General features: G+C 48.8%; 1 protein-coding gene and 1 long non-coding RNA gene across 4 annotated transcripts in view; one reads left to right on the top strand and one right to left on the bottom strand.

Moving 5' to 3' along the window:
* EDARADD (EDAR associated death domain) overlaps positions 1–15,053 on the bottom strand; it is a 60,567-nt gene that overhangs the window by 27,253 nt on the left and 18,261 nt on the right. For all 3 annotated transcript variants that reach the window (XM_032491914.1, XM_032491912.1, XM_032491913.1), the window contains exon 4: positions 13,687–13,745. In XM_032491914.1, coding sequence (XP_032347805.1) covers positions 13,687–13,745 — 59 coding nt within the window. The remainder of the gene's footprint in view (positions 1–13,686; positions 13,746–15,053) is intronic.
* On the top strand, positions 1,134–7,570 carry LOC116667299. The gene is made up of 3 exons (XR_004324163.1): positions 1,134–1,443; positions 4,799–4,945; positions 5,871–7,570. It is a non-coding gene; the product is annotated as an uncharacterized LOC116667299 (long non-coding RNA).

The raw sequence follows: 15,053 nt of genomic DNA, 5'->3' as shown, positions 1-15,053 counted from the left end.
CGCAGTGTCGGAGATGACAGGGACAGACAAGGTCACGATCCAGTAACGAAACAGAGACACGCACAGAAGTATCGATGCCACAAGGGATAACGTGTTGAAAGGCGGAGACGGAGTGCCACGGGGCTCAGAGTGGGCAAGGGCTCCCGTGAGACCTCGGGGACGCGGGCAGGTTCAGAGGATGAAAGAACTAAGTACGGCAGCGCGGAAATCTGAAACGAGTGCTGTGGTGCTTTGTGAGGGTAACAGCAAACCCGTGGGTTTGTGTACATTTAATTCTTCTCCTCAACGCGTTTTCTATCCGATTACAAGGAAGATCTGCTACTTCTGGAGTTGAAGTGAAGGTCAAAGACGGCATGGCTGTTCCTGCGACTTGGAGGCAGGGAGCGCTGGTGGGGGTGAAGTGACCTCGGCTAGGGTTTCAGAGATGAAACAGGGAGGGGATTTTCCTTTGCGGATGAAGCATAGCTGACTATCATCCAGAAATACCACAAAGCATCTTACGGGAGATTACGGTCTGCGTGAGCAGACACAAGCAGACCACGAGCATACGGACGTTTCTGAGAGCCAGCAAGGTTTTCCAGACCTTTCACTCACAGACCCTGGGCTGTCGGGTACCAGTAAGGCTGGGGCACAGACTGATCAAAGGCTTCGCAATGAGGCAGTGCATTCATGAGCCCCCCACGTCAGCCTTTGATTTTCCTGCGAGAGCTGAAGGAAGACCACGTGGCTTCAAGGGCCGAAAGTCTACTGAGCCTGAGCACCACCTAAATGTCTGGATGATTTATTCCATCACTTTTCTTTTAATTAAAAAAATACACACAAAAAAGACAAGTTTTCAAAATCACACTTTTTTTTTTTTAAAGCAACAAGGAATGTGAAAATCTTTTTCTGCCATTCTCTCATGCCAGCTCCCTCCCCAGAGGTCACTGGTGATGACCTCAGCACATCCCTCCTCATTTCTTAGCCAGAGCCACACTCACAACCTACACAGACATGCTGTTTAGCCAAAAACCATTTCACCTGACTTATTGGTTTAATGCTATGTTATGGATATCTGCTAAGGTCAATGGTCTCTCCTCTTTCTAGTGGCCGAATACTATCACACTGAGTCAAGGTGCCAAGGTTCACTCACCCGCTCCGTACCCATGCGCGTGTGAGTCACTGGTGACTCCCGATTCCAAACGCACTCTGCTACGCCATCTGTGGTGCCAAGTCCTTCAAGCGGGATGGCTGGATCAACGAGTCATAGATGGTGCCAAATAATTCTCTGAAAAGGTGCATCGATTTGCACTCCTGACCATGCATGAGGGTGGCTGCTCCCTGAAACCCGCAACAGCCGGACGTTTAGTGGAATTCGAACCCACTGGTGAAAGTCAGAGGCGTCACAGTGCACAGAACACTGGACGAGAATGTGACTAGAGGCCGCCAAGTCGATCAGAGCAGGTAAAGTAAAGGACTGTACAATTTAATGATTGGTAAACAAGCTTCTCTGCATGCTGTTCTCAGGGAAATGACTGCCAAGTGCCAGGAAGCAGGTGTTTTTTGCCCTGTGGCTTGTGCATGCCCTACCACTAATATTTCATTCTGACTTGGTCCCAAAGGAGAAATAAGTCAAAGACAGACATTAATGGACTATATCAAATTATACTACTATGATTTCCATTTTAAAATTTCATTTCCGGGAAGTTCATCATAGAAAAAAGTGTTCGAGGCCCTGAGAGGATGACTGTGGTTGGGTGGCATGAATTGGTAGTGGGAACACAGTTCACCTTGAATTTATTTTCTCCAGCAACCCCAAAGCACAGCAAGCCGGTGGCCCTGGTTCACCCAGACCTGGGGCTGCGCCATGCAGGCTCCACCCACAAGCAGCAAGAGCATCACTGATGTGCCTGACGAGTGGAGGCTGTCAGCAGCTGAGCCTACGGGCAGAGGGAGTGAATGGGGGGAAGAGAGGGGAGACCAGGTGGGGTCAGGGACGTGGGGGGTTCATCCCAGGGATAAAGCACCACGAGATGTGATGCTTCCCACGGACGGCAGAGCTCGGCGAGGAGGCGGGCAGGTCACTGGAAGATCACGGTCCAGGATAAATACGTGCCCCCTAGACACGGCGAGGCGACACAGCTTGAGGAAGTTAAGTACCAAACGGGACACAGTATCAGATCATTCTCTATTTTAGGCAAAACTGTCCAGGGTATCAAGACAGAAAGAAAAGATCCACGGCTTTTTTAAGGGTTTTTATGGTGCGTGTGGTGTTTTTTATTTGGGGGGGGGGAGGTAATTAGGTAGATTTAGTTATTTATTTATTTATCTATTTTTAAATTGAGGTGCTGGGGTTTGAGCCCAGGACCTTCTGCATGCTAAGCACGTGCTCTACCACTGAGATACACCCTACCCCCTAATTTTTTGCTAACTTTTTTGGGGGGGTAATTAGGTTTATTTATTTGATGGAGGCACTGGAGATTGAACCCGGGGCCGCGTGCATGCTAGGCGCAGGCTCCACCCCTGAGCTGTGCCCACCCCCCACCCTTGTGGCTTTAAAGACCCTCATCAAGCTCACCTGGTATCACTCACGTGTTTTCCCCTTTCCGACGGTCAGTGCGTCTGTTCTAGCGCTGCACCCTCCATCCCACGTTAGAGGAGAGGGAGTCAACCCCGCAGATGGGTGGGAAGGCAGATAAATGAAGAGCAGAGGGAACAGGGAGAGCGAGGGGTGCCAGGCAAGGGAGACTGGATGCTTAAATTCACAGAATCGAACAGGTGATTTCCATTCTAGCAGAACCAACCCCTCAAAGTTCCTTCTGCCTCCTCTAAATGCCCAGACAGCTCTGTCTCGAGAACCAACCCTCTGGTGGCCGGTTTCAAGAAAGTGCAGTCTGTTTGGCCTGGGAGATGGAGATTTCAAGGCGAAAGGGAGTCCCTCTCACCAGAATTAAAAATGCCAAGTGTAAGTTCTGGGGAAAGTTCTCTAGTATTATCTGGTTCCTCATCTCTAAATTTCACATCAGGGGTGAAGTGAGGAACCAAGTATTTCCGAAAAGTAGAATGATCTGATTTTCCCTTAGGGAACAAACTAAAGGGCTCACCAATCTATCAGACTGATCTTGTTGGAGCTTGAAAGGACTGCAGCGTATCCAGAAGAGCAGGCAGGGGCCTGCTGGGCTGAGTCACAGCAGATACCGTCTCCAGCAAGTGCCGGTTGGTCCATCCCCTGTTATTAGAATGAACGTAATTGCTTCAGCTTTGCAGGCAGTCGGTGGGCCGGTAGCTCCGCCAAGGCGACGAGGCTGATGGATTGGGTGCTGCCAACTACCTCTTAGCCTAATTTAAAGAAAAGAGCACATCCTTCTTTTCCAATTTTGTTCCAGTAGCTTTTACCCTCGTGCTAGTCTGCCAGAGTGGCAGCACTCAGAACTGTGGAAAAGCCTAAAGTCTCCCTAGATTTCGGCAAGGCAAGAGGCCCACCGGCAACTGGTAACACCGACAGCTACCAACTCAGAAATACTAGGCATGGGGGGTGTGTATGGGGGAAGTGACACAGGCCCAAGGCCCCAGGTCCCAACTCAGCCACTCAGTAGCTGTCTCTGGTCCCCGCTGTGAAACAAGGGGGCCGAACGTGACTCCCATCACCCCCTTCAGCTCTGAAGATGCCAGGTTGTCAATATGGGTGTCCGGGCCCAAAACCCACTTCTGAATTGTCAGGATTAGCCATACCAAGCCTCCCCCCCTGGATTAGTAGCAGTGGGTGGCACCAGGCTTAGGAGATAAGGCATAAGACAGACAGGACCAGAGAGGGACCGAGGACACAGGGGAGAGTCCACCTAAGGTACAAAATATGTGTCCTTGGAAATAAAAGACTGTTTCTTTGGTGAATAAACAAAATACAAAACTAATCACCACCTCTTGGGCGGCTGCTTTAGCATCAGTTACTCACAAGGACAGGTTTCTGGCTCACGGTGTCTTGGCCTCACATGACACTTTGTGTGACGCTACCACCGGACCAGCATGCCTGCAGTTCTGTGGTTTACATATGCCTCTGTCCCACCTCTCCTCTGGGTAACATAAGGTGGAACTTTATTTTTGAAAGACTTATTTCATTTCAAAGAAATCAATTAGCTGTTGGTAGGCTTTCAATGGATAAAACATCACACTCTTTTTTAAAAAATTTGGTGGCATTTGTCACCAGGAATTGCATTTGAGCCCTTATATCTTACTTAGGGGAAAAACAGACCGGCCATGTGTCCTGTGAGGACCAGCCTGTACACAGAGATGCAAGTGTAGTCTAAGGAAACATACAGCTTTACGTGGTGGGGACTGACACCCGGCCGTTCACACAGCAGTGCTTACAAGCAGTGCTTACAACAGTTGACACGACCTCAAATCCCACGTCAGGAAACTCGAGTACCTCTGTGGCATGGAATATAACCTAGCAGGGTAGGAAATGGGATGTCTTCCCACTGTCCTGAGAGTCTTGGTTGGGCTCCCAAGCTGAGGACAGGGGTACGCACATATTCCACGCAGAGGTGCCAAGTAAACCCCCAGGACCAGCTGAGAGGGCCAAGGACGGCGGTACGAGCCCCACCCTCAGCTTACAGAAGAGGAAGAGGTTTCTTTGAAGGCCTTAGTGGAAGAGGTGAGGGCTGTGGCTGCTCTCCTTCCTCTGCCCACAAGGAGGAAGGGGCAGGTCTCCACCTCACCCCCACAGCCAAGTGAGGGGGGCTTCAAGATCACTGGTCGGGGGTGTTAGCCAGGAGGGGGAGACAGCCTCTCACTCCTCAGCTGGATGCCCACTGATCTGCAGATCCTCACCATCCCAACCCTCCTGCCACTGGGAGACCCCACTTGTGTGCATGAGGAAGCTAGAAGCCAGCTGGAGCTGTCCCTGATGGTGGGACAGTGGGTCTGAGTGGACCAGAGCCCTCGCCATCTTGAAAGGACCCTGTCCAAGGTAAGAGGTGCACAATGGACCATTGGAGGAGAAGGGGCTGGGATCAGCTGTTGGGGCCAGATGGGGATACTCAGCTGGGAGCGCTCTGCCCACAGCAGGAAACTGTAGTGTTGAATTCCCACTTGCTGGAGGGGACAGGGAGGAGAACCAAGTCCACCTGCCCCTCTTTGGGGCTCAACATTTCAGATCACATCTGAGTTGGAGGTGAAGAAAAAGGTTGTGAGCTGGCTGAGAGATATGAGCACTGTATGGAGTTCACTTCATTTAAATATAATACTAACCAGACACTTACTGAGCACCTACTGTGTGATAGGAGACTTGTATTACTATACCCATTTTACGGAGGCAGAAAGTGACAGAGAGGTTAGGTAACTCGTTCAAAGTGATACAGCTAAGTGCCGGAGTTTGGGACCTGCCAAAGACCACGAGAGGGAGGAAGCAGATACAGCACGGATTCTGGAGTCAGACTGTCTTTGTGGTTCAAATCTTGGCTCTACTATTCAAACAGCTGTGGGATCTTAAACAAATGACTTAACCTCTCTGTGCCTCAGTGTGCATCTATAAAATGGGCATAATAATAGCATATCCCACATAAGGTCATTTTGAAAATTAAAGGAGTTCATACAGGTAAGTACTTGGAACAACACTTGGCCTTAAAATGTTAACTGTAATTACTTTTCTTTTGATTACATCAAACTAACTCCTTATACAAAGTGCTTATGATACTGTCTATACCGTGTACTTATAGAAAAAAAGTTACACTGTTGCAAAGGGAAAAAGAGGAAATAATACTTCCCCCATCTTCTTTTAATAAGCACAAGACTTTTATTATGGAAAAGTAATCATTTAACAGAATTTTTTATTCCTAGCTCACAGTTACACTGAACATTTTTTAAATAAATGATCTGTGCTTATCACAACTAAGGCGGTGTGATCTGGCCAAGGATGAGCAAACTCAGCTGTACCCCAGATGGGGAGTAGAGCCCAGGAGAGGGCATGGGAGAAGCTATGTGTGACCCACACAGACAGAGGGAAAGACCATCAAAGCACAGCCCGTCACAAGACTCGAGGCTAGTCGGGAAAGCTCTGGCGTTCTGCTCGGAGGAGAATGTGAACAATCAGGGTGCATGTCTTGTGCCTCCGATTAACTGCCAGCACACACGCAATACTCCGGATGCTGGGGGTCAGGGATCCACCCATCCACCCCACTTATTAAATGCCTGCTGAGCACTAGACTCCAAGACGAAGGCTGCCGTGTGAGCAGCACAGAATCGTCACATGCTGCTACGGGCTGAATTGTGTCCCCTCCAGAACGCCTATGTTGGAGTCCAAACCTCGGTACGACTGGGAAATCCAATCCCAATCCTCATTGGGAAACGTGGATACAGACACCCACCCAGGGCCCAGGGAGGATGACGTGTGAGGGTGAAAGGGTTCCTCCCTCTGGAAGCCACAGAGGGGCCGAGGGGGATGTGAGAAAGCGGGGTGATGCACCTACGAGCCGAGCAAGGCCGAAGGCGGCTGGCCAGCCGCCAGAAGCTCAGGAGAGGCCTCGGACGGGTTCTGCCTCACAGCCTCAGGTTGTTTTGGGTTTTTGGGTTTTTTTTTTTGGTGGTTGGGAGGTAATTAGGTTTATTTACTTATTTTTAATAGAGGTGCTGGGGATTGAACCCAGGACCCTGTGCGTGCTAAGCATGCAGTCTACCGCTGAGCTGTACCCTCCTCCCACTGGGCTCTCGGAAGGAGCCACCGCTGAGAACACCTTCACCATGGACTTCCGCCCCCCAGTCTGTGAGACCATAAATCCCGTTGAGGCCACTCGGTCTGTGGTTCTCTGTTGTGGCAGCCCGAGAAGAGCAACCCGCACGTGATACGTTCATCGCCTCTGAAAAGGAAGAACTGTCTTTTTGGACTTCTGTTTTCTCATCTGTAAAGTGAGAAACGGACCAAGTGACACTGCCTCTTCCCCGTCTAAGGTCGTGAGCGTCAGCATAATCTCTGCATCAGAAACACGCGAGCGGGTGAAGAACAGATCTAAAACAGCCTAAACTCTGACTCAAATCCATCACATCCTCATTTCCAATGTGTGCTCCTTGGGTTACTGGGCCTAAGGGTTGGAGGACAGGCTTCGGGGGTCAAAGGCCCCCCCACCTCACGCTCTTCACCAGCAGCGGGCTGCCCTCTTCTGCCTGCTGGGACCATGGACCACAGTGCAGGGACCACTGGAGGGTAGGGCCCACCCAGGCTGCCCCCACGCCACCTCAGCTGGCCGGCCACACGTGGCGGCAGGCGGGAGCAGACCGCGTCTGTGCCACACGAAGAGCTCGTGCTGATGCTGACACACCTGGACTCCTCCACCCTGGGGACGCATGGTCGGCCCCAGCCCTCTTCACCCTGGCTGCACAGCAAAGTCCTGGGACACTTAAGGAACATCCGTGCTTGGAGCCTACCCCAGACCACTTCAGCTAGACTCTCCAGGGAATGGGACCCAGGCATGCATTTTATAAAAATCCTGCAAGTAATTCTAACATGCAGCTGGGGTCCAGAACCATTGGTCTGAGCAGATCATAGGTGGGCACTAATAACTCTGTAAGAAAACATAAATCTGTTTTCTGTGGGACACTAAGCAGTATGTCCTTCTACGTTTTAAAAGTCTGCCTTTCAGGGTTCTCATTACTGCACAGTGTGCCAGATCCCAGAGCAGCCACTCGGCAGTGCAAGACCCCGGTCCCTTTCCAGGGCCCATGTTTGAAGCCCTTTCTATGTACAAAGTGATGTCCCAGGCTCGTCGATCAGCCAGAAGTGGCCAAGAAGGGTAGGGTGGCGAGAGGATACAGCGCATGCAGGACAAGAGGGTCACTTGTGGCCAACCTCACAGTAACTCGAACTGTAGATTCACGTTAACATAAACTAAAATTATTCCTACTTCGACCTTGCTGTGCGGTAGGTGAACTTAACCCACGGCCAGACACTTTCAGCCCCCTACTCAATGCTGTCATTTGCAAGGAGGAAGTAGGGTGGGTCGGAGTCACCGAGGAGGCCTTTGGAAACTACTCCTGTGTTTGGGGTTTGGGAAGGCTGGGCTCTCCCTCCTGCAGTTCTGGAAGCTCAGAGCTCCCTCCTCCCGTTCTGCTTCCTTCCCCACCCGCCTGCCTCTCTTCTCAGCGAGGGCTGACGCCTCTCCATCCTCCTTCCCGCGAATAACAGGGCCAACCCCTGCCCTGCAGGAAAGAGTCCTGGGAACTGAGGGCCCAGCTGCCCATGTGCACGTCCGGCCGCTCAGCCCCTCTGTGGCTTCCGGAGGGAGGAACCCGCCAGTGAGTCCTCTGCAAACCAGGCTGCCGCATCGGGGCCCCTGAGGTGGTGGAGCCAGCGAGGCCGTGAACCTGGCCTTGCACAAGCGCCGATTCCTGGGCACTCGCGTCTGCAGCCCTTCCTGCTGCTTTCTTTAACACCTTCCACAAAGCCATCCTTTGCTCTGGTCACCTGAACACAGATTCCTTATTACAAATGGGAACCCCCAGCCCCTCTGGGGTCGGCCTCCCCTGCATCATCTTTCTCTGCCGCCCCATCACGAGCAGAAATGTTGTACAGATTTGTTCGTGGTTAGTGTCATTTATTCATTACACACTCATACCACTTTTATGATGTGCCTGGTGACATCTTAAGAGTGTAAAAAAGATGAACTCACTTTTCCCCCCTCCACTGGCCAGCTAAGCTGTTTTCTTGCTGTGTGACAGTGGCCCTGCCATGCACCTGGTCACCAGCGGGGACTCTCTGAAGCAGATCTCCAACCCTTCCCTCTTCTTCAGTCCCAAGTCCTGTCAGACCCTGAATTCTTTACATCTCTCCCCCAGATATGTCCTTACTAGTTGGTTCTTGTTTTTCCTCCTTCTGTTTTCAAGCACTGTTAGGGGTTGAATGGTGTCAGTCAAAAGACAGACCCTGGAGTCCTAACCGCCACCGCCCCAACCTCAGAGAGTGACTGTATTTGGAGACAGGCTCTTTGCACATTACATGCGGGCCCTTGGGTGGGCCCTAAACCAGCGTGACGGGTGTCCTTAAAGAAAGGGAACTGTGGACCCAGAGACGGGCACGCACGGAGGGAAGACGATGTGTTGACAATGGGCGGGGCGGTGGGGGGAGACGGTGGTCTATGAGCCAAGGAGGGAGGCCTGGAACAGACCCCACCCTCCTGGCCTCAGGGGGAGCCCACCCTGATCTCAGTCTTGTGGACTGTGTGGAGGTCCTCACAGCAGCCCTGGGGTGGGGGGGCACACAGTTCTCTGTACTGCACTACCCTTCTCCAACTCCTCTTCCACGAGCGGCACCCAGGCCCTGCGATGACCCTGCAGGGTGACTGCGGGAGCAGCTGGGGGACTCTGGGCCTCAGTCTTTCTTCCCACCCATCCGCTGGACAGGCCACCACCAGGATAACCCACCTATCTAAAACTCTGTTTTTATCTTGTCATTTCACAGGAAATGGGAACTTTGGGGAAATTCCCCGGGCCCGAGGGGACCAAGCCCGGACTTCCATCCTGCCCTGGAGACCCCCCTCCAGGGAAGCCCCTCCCACGGCAGAGAAGGCTTGGGGGAGAGAGGGGCTAACAGGTCTCTGGGTGGGAGAAACAAGTCTTTGTCCCGAGAAGCTTCCTTACCTGCTGAATGAACTCCACCAGTGACTCCTCCCTCTCCTTTCCCTCTCATGTTTATGAGGATCTAAGGCAGAGGTTCTTAGCTTAAACACCCAACTCAGCGTTCCCTGCTACAGACTGTGAAACGCCCAGTCTGACTGTAAGCTCTAAGTGTTCCTCAGTTTCCCCAGCACCTACGGGAGAAGTGGTAATACACCCCTGGCTCAGGCACTTGATAGACGGATGGATGACGGGGTGGCTGCTTATCTGTCCTCCCGTAATGTGTTTCCAGTTTACGAAACACTGTCACACCACCGCCTGGTCGTACCTTCCCTGCTACCCTGACGAATGTGGCAGAACCACAGAGACCTTCTTATCACCCACTACCTCCTTAAGCCTTCGGCAATTACGTTTTTGTCCCTAGGATGGATTTCCCTCCTGAAAGGCCCCGATAACATCTGCCAGGACAAATCTAATGGTGTCTCTGCAGACCGCACCCCGGGCCAGGTGACGACGCTGGCAGCCCCATCCTTGGCATCTGAAGCAATGCCCAACGCTTGCCTTTTTCTCTCTTTATTCCACACGTATTTGCTGAGACTTACTGTGCACTAAGCATTGAGGACACACTTACGAGCAAGGAGACACGGCGGCCCCTGCCCTCGCGGGCCAAGGTCCAGTCGCTGGGAGAGACAGCGATCGGTCGTCAGCACACATTCAGCGACAAACTGGGTCAATGCCTGACAGGAATGCCTCGACCACACACAGCCTTTTCTCCGGCGTCTCCGCGTCTGCCTTGAGCGCCTCCTCTGGCCTCCAGACGGAAGTGCTCCTCAAGGCTCCATCCCCAGTCCTCCTCTTTGCTCTCTGACAAGGACTCTCTCATCCTCCCCTCCAGCTGTAACCTGAGGCATGAATCCTAAACCAAACCCCAGTAGGCAATTCCTGTCACACATCTCACAGACCCCGAATCCTACAACCCACGAACAAAGCTCAATCCTCACGACACGCAAACCTTACCTTCTTCCTGAATTCTCTCCTGATACTGTTAGTAGCAACCACCTCCCAGGCACAGGCTCAAATCCTAGTCTCCTCTCTCTCCAGTCCCCCAGGGTCCCAGATGCAGTCACAGGAGCATCACTTAAAACCGCCAATACCTCCTGTCGACGTGTCTGGTGTTCAAGGTTCGGGGGCCCTGGCTCCAACGTGTCTTCCAGCCTCACCACATACATCTCCCAGTGCTCCAGCTCCAGGCACAGTATCTGTCACTCGCTCTCCTCGGAGCCTTGGCTTACAGCATTCCTTCTGCTGGGGGTGACCTCACCCCACACACACCCTAGTGTCTGTTTCTATCATCAATAAATACCAGGGACAACAGTATCATGTAGCCATTCAGACTGATGGTGAGACCGTGCAGAGAACTGGACGAAATGTTTATGAGATAATATTACATAACAAAAGCAAGATATAAAGTTATCTGCAAACAAGTTTTATAATCATTCATATAAAAATGCACAAGTGAATACATCGAAGTGACAAAAATAGTTGTATTAGAGTGGTGAAATTTTCAATGAGTCTTTTCATTTTTCTAGATTCTAAATACGTGTTTTTAAACATACACGTATTTCACAATACTTTTAGATTTACAGAAAACTTGCGACAATAGCATAGAGCACTCCTGTATACCCTGCACCAGCTTCCCTCATCACTAACATCATACATCAGAGTCATACTAACCATACCACATCATACCAACATTTTAATGTCGCTTTTAAAACTTAAAAAAAAAACAAAACTATAGTTTGGTAAAACCAAGTAAACAGATAAACAGCGGAAAATGTCATTTCCCTCATAATCTCTAACTCCAACTTGGCATCCTAATATTTACTATTTTTCCTATTACTTCAGTCTCCACTTGGTATGGATTCTTGGCTGCAAACTGGAAGAAATTTTGCTTTACTCTGATTTGCCATATATGTGTGCGTGAAGTTAAAATGGTTAAAATTTTATTGTTTGACTTGAACATTCTGTGCAACGTCTGCTTTAACATAAAGAACCATGAACAATTCTTAACAGCTGAATTCTATCCACATCTAGAATCTAATGCTGGGCACACTGCTTCTCCACCAAGTCTGGAAGCTCTGCTTGGGGTCTGGTCTCCACCCGCCGCCCCCGCTGCGTGTCTCGTGCCCGACAGTACCCAGTCTCCGGGCATTCGCTCGCTAAGGACCGGGTGTAACAAACTCTAGGAGGACGACAGCTCAGATAGACGGGGGTATTGATCTTAAATTGCCAAAAGTAAAGGGTTCTTTATGAAATTTTCTGAGACGTCAGACTTCAGTTGTTGACACCAGGATACCACAATGTTTTTCCTTGGCATCATTCAAAAAAGGCAGCTAAAGTCTTAAGTAGAAGTGGATTTTAGTTTTTAAATAATAAAAATCACTGAAACGGTAAATATTACATAGTCAGAACAATGTGTTTTCAGCTTGCTTTTAACGTCTGAGCTACAGAAAATGAAGTGTGGGGTTTGTTTTTTTTAAACATTTCTTCCCTAGTGAGTTTTCTTTGTTCTAACTGCCAAGTTGGTTTCAAAGAATCTTTCTGGATATCTCACAGTTAGAACAAATCCTATAGATGATGCAAAGAAATAGCCAACTGAAGTAGCTAGGTGCAGTGTTACTTTTTATAGGAATATAAGACATCCTGTTTTAAAACAGAAGATAATAAAAGTCTCAAATAGGATCCCCCACTTTTTCAGTTGTTAACTCTTTTCATCTTTGAGAATAATCTTACTTGGTAAAGCCAGAACTGTAACACTAAAATAAGAAAAAACACCAAAGTGTCCTAACGCATATTCCGTTCCTAATCTTAAACGATTTTGGAAAATCCCTAAAACTAAACAAACAATATAACAGTCTTGTATCTTCAGAGGAGTCTGTATCATGTCACCAAAAATGTGAGGAGCAAATCTTTACTGAACAAATTAAGCACTGCAAGAAAGGAAAGACTTACACTTTAGGTTTGTTAAAAGAGTTCAAATTCAGTCAGGGTCGAAGTCAATCATTAGATCATAATTCGAAGGAAAATGCTGAGTATCAGGACTAATGAATAAGAATATGATAGTCACAGGGGGTGACTGAAGACCCCCAGGTCAAAGTTAAAAGTAGCACCAGGGACAATTTTCAAGAGAACTGTGTTTACAGTTCAAATGGCTTAAAATGGCTTGTTTTTATCAACTATAGTTAGTATAACTTTGCTTTACTTCAAAAGTGATTTGATTACCCAAGAATATCACTATTAATGATTTATTACTGACTGATGTTTTAAGCCAGACTAAACAAAGCTTCAAATTTGTCCTGTTACAAATGAGCTTGTTGTTAGGGAGAGAGCAGGGCTGAACCAGCCCGTCTTGAGGCGAAACATCCTTTTTGAGCCATTTAATGCTGTAAATATAACTTAGCAGGTTGAGGTCTTGTGCACTTTTGCTAGTGAGCTCTGAGTGAGTGAAAAGAGATGAGCTGACAGTACAAAAAGTAACTGAAGCACTTGGTGACCCAAGGAAGCTTCTGGAAGGATGAACCCCAAAAGGTGAATAGTGGGTGACAAGCAGTTCTCAGTCTTTTGGTACATTTTTGTTCTATCTGAAGTTTAAAATAACAAACCACTCTTTTATAATCGGAAAGCAATAAGTGCATTTTGGAGAAGGACAAGTAAAACAATACGTTAAGGTTTGATATCAGAACAAAGTAAAAGTTTTATAAAACATTACAAAAATGTTATTAAAAACTATCCAGTTCTGTTGTGGCTTAAAAAAAAAATGTTCCCACCCACAGCAAACCAACTACATGTAAAAGAAAGCCGCTCTTCTTTGTAACTCAATTACACGGATGTTCTGTTTGGGGCATATGGATAAATATTTATTTCAAAGAATGGATTAAAGCTACCACACTCACTAAAAGTAACAGAATTTGTATAGACATGCCATATTACTGGGATGCTTAAAGATCACTTCCACACTTATTACCTGACAATTCTGTTCTTCACTCTTTATTTGTAAAGCTCTAGAAGACAAAATAAGGGTAAAAATATAACTGAAATTATTCCTACCTGGTGTTGCACGTCAGAATTTGTCGGGCAGTTCAAAGTAATTGGATCACAGTCCTTGGCTAGGGGAAAAAAAAAAAGACACAAAGCTTGATGAAGACAGCCCATACTCCGGGGCGTAAGGCCAAAGTTAAGACTCAATATTGTGACTCAGTATATGTGCCTTGACATCCGGAAAACCCAGGAGGGCCTGGACAGCCCAGCTGCACCTCTCCCTGCTCTGCCCCAAGGACACAACCCCAGCTGAACAACGTGTCTTATCAAGGGACTCGGCACAGTCCCCGCTGATCCGGGAGCGGTGGATTTCAGTTCCTTGCCAGACCCCTGAATTACTCAGACAAGCCAATCACATTCTTCCTTGGGAACCTGGGGCCATCAGACCCCTCGTGATAGGACAACGCTTGTCACCTACAGCCCCTGGTTGTCCATTCTGTTTGCAAGTGCAACCCCAGGTGACCCTGCATAGAGTGCAGTGTCCTCCTCCCTCAGGCTGTGGGTACACAGACTTGTAAGCCACTGTCAACCTCCTCTGTCCAGTGTCAGGAGCCCTGTGTGTGGCCATCCCCACGACCCCAGGGCAGCACCCCTCCCTCGCCAATGGGGTGAGCAGGGGGAGGTCAAAACGCATTCCCTCTGATTAACGTGACATCAGACTCCATGTGCTCACTGCTGTTCTGACTGCTCACTGAGCCTTTCAGAGAGCAGAGTGGGACTGCACTCGTCTTCACAGCTCGCCCTCCTAAAAGTCACACCAAAACCCTTTGGGTATTATTGTTAGAGTGCGGACTGCCAGCAACAGTCAAAGGAACATGACAGGTCAGTGAAGTGTTTAACACCTTTCGGAATTAACTGCTAGGAAGGAAATTCCATCCCTAGGTTATCTCACTTATGTGTTAACGTCACAGCTCCCCAGCTTGTGGTGAAGATGGCACAAATGTTTTAAAAATGGATTTTGTTCCATCAGATTTTAATCTTCAACCACAGAATTCAATGTCGCACTCTAAAATTTGAGAGCTGACAGAAATACGGTATGTTCTGAAAGAAACGTTTAGTGTCGTGTAAATGTTTGGAGTTACGAAGCCTTGAATGGAGAACCATTTAACTTACAGTTCAGAAGTTAAGACTGAATGACTGATTGATTCACCTATTTATTTTTTACGTTCATTACCATTTGTTGACCTACTACATGCTGGTTTGATAGGTTTGCTCACATAAGGAGCTGTGTTCATTGCCTCCTACACAATACTGACTGGAGGAAAGGACATTTTCCCTCAGTTGTGTTGTCTGAGAAAGTTAAACTAAAAGCGTGGTCTCTGACTGAGACTGTTCTCTCTGCGAGCTGGACCAGCAGAGACCCTGCTGAGGCGTGT

Source organism: Camelus ferus, chromosome 11 (assembly GCF_009834535.1).
Source record: "Camelus ferus isolate YT-003-E chromosome 11, BCGSAC_Cfer_1.0, whole genome shotgun sequence".
Taxonomy (NCBI): Eukaryota; Metazoa; Chordata; class Mammalia; order Artiodactyla; family Camelidae; genus Camelus; species Camelus ferus.
Note: the sequence above shows the minus strand (reverse complement) of the source record. Positions and strands in the feature narration are given on the sequence as shown.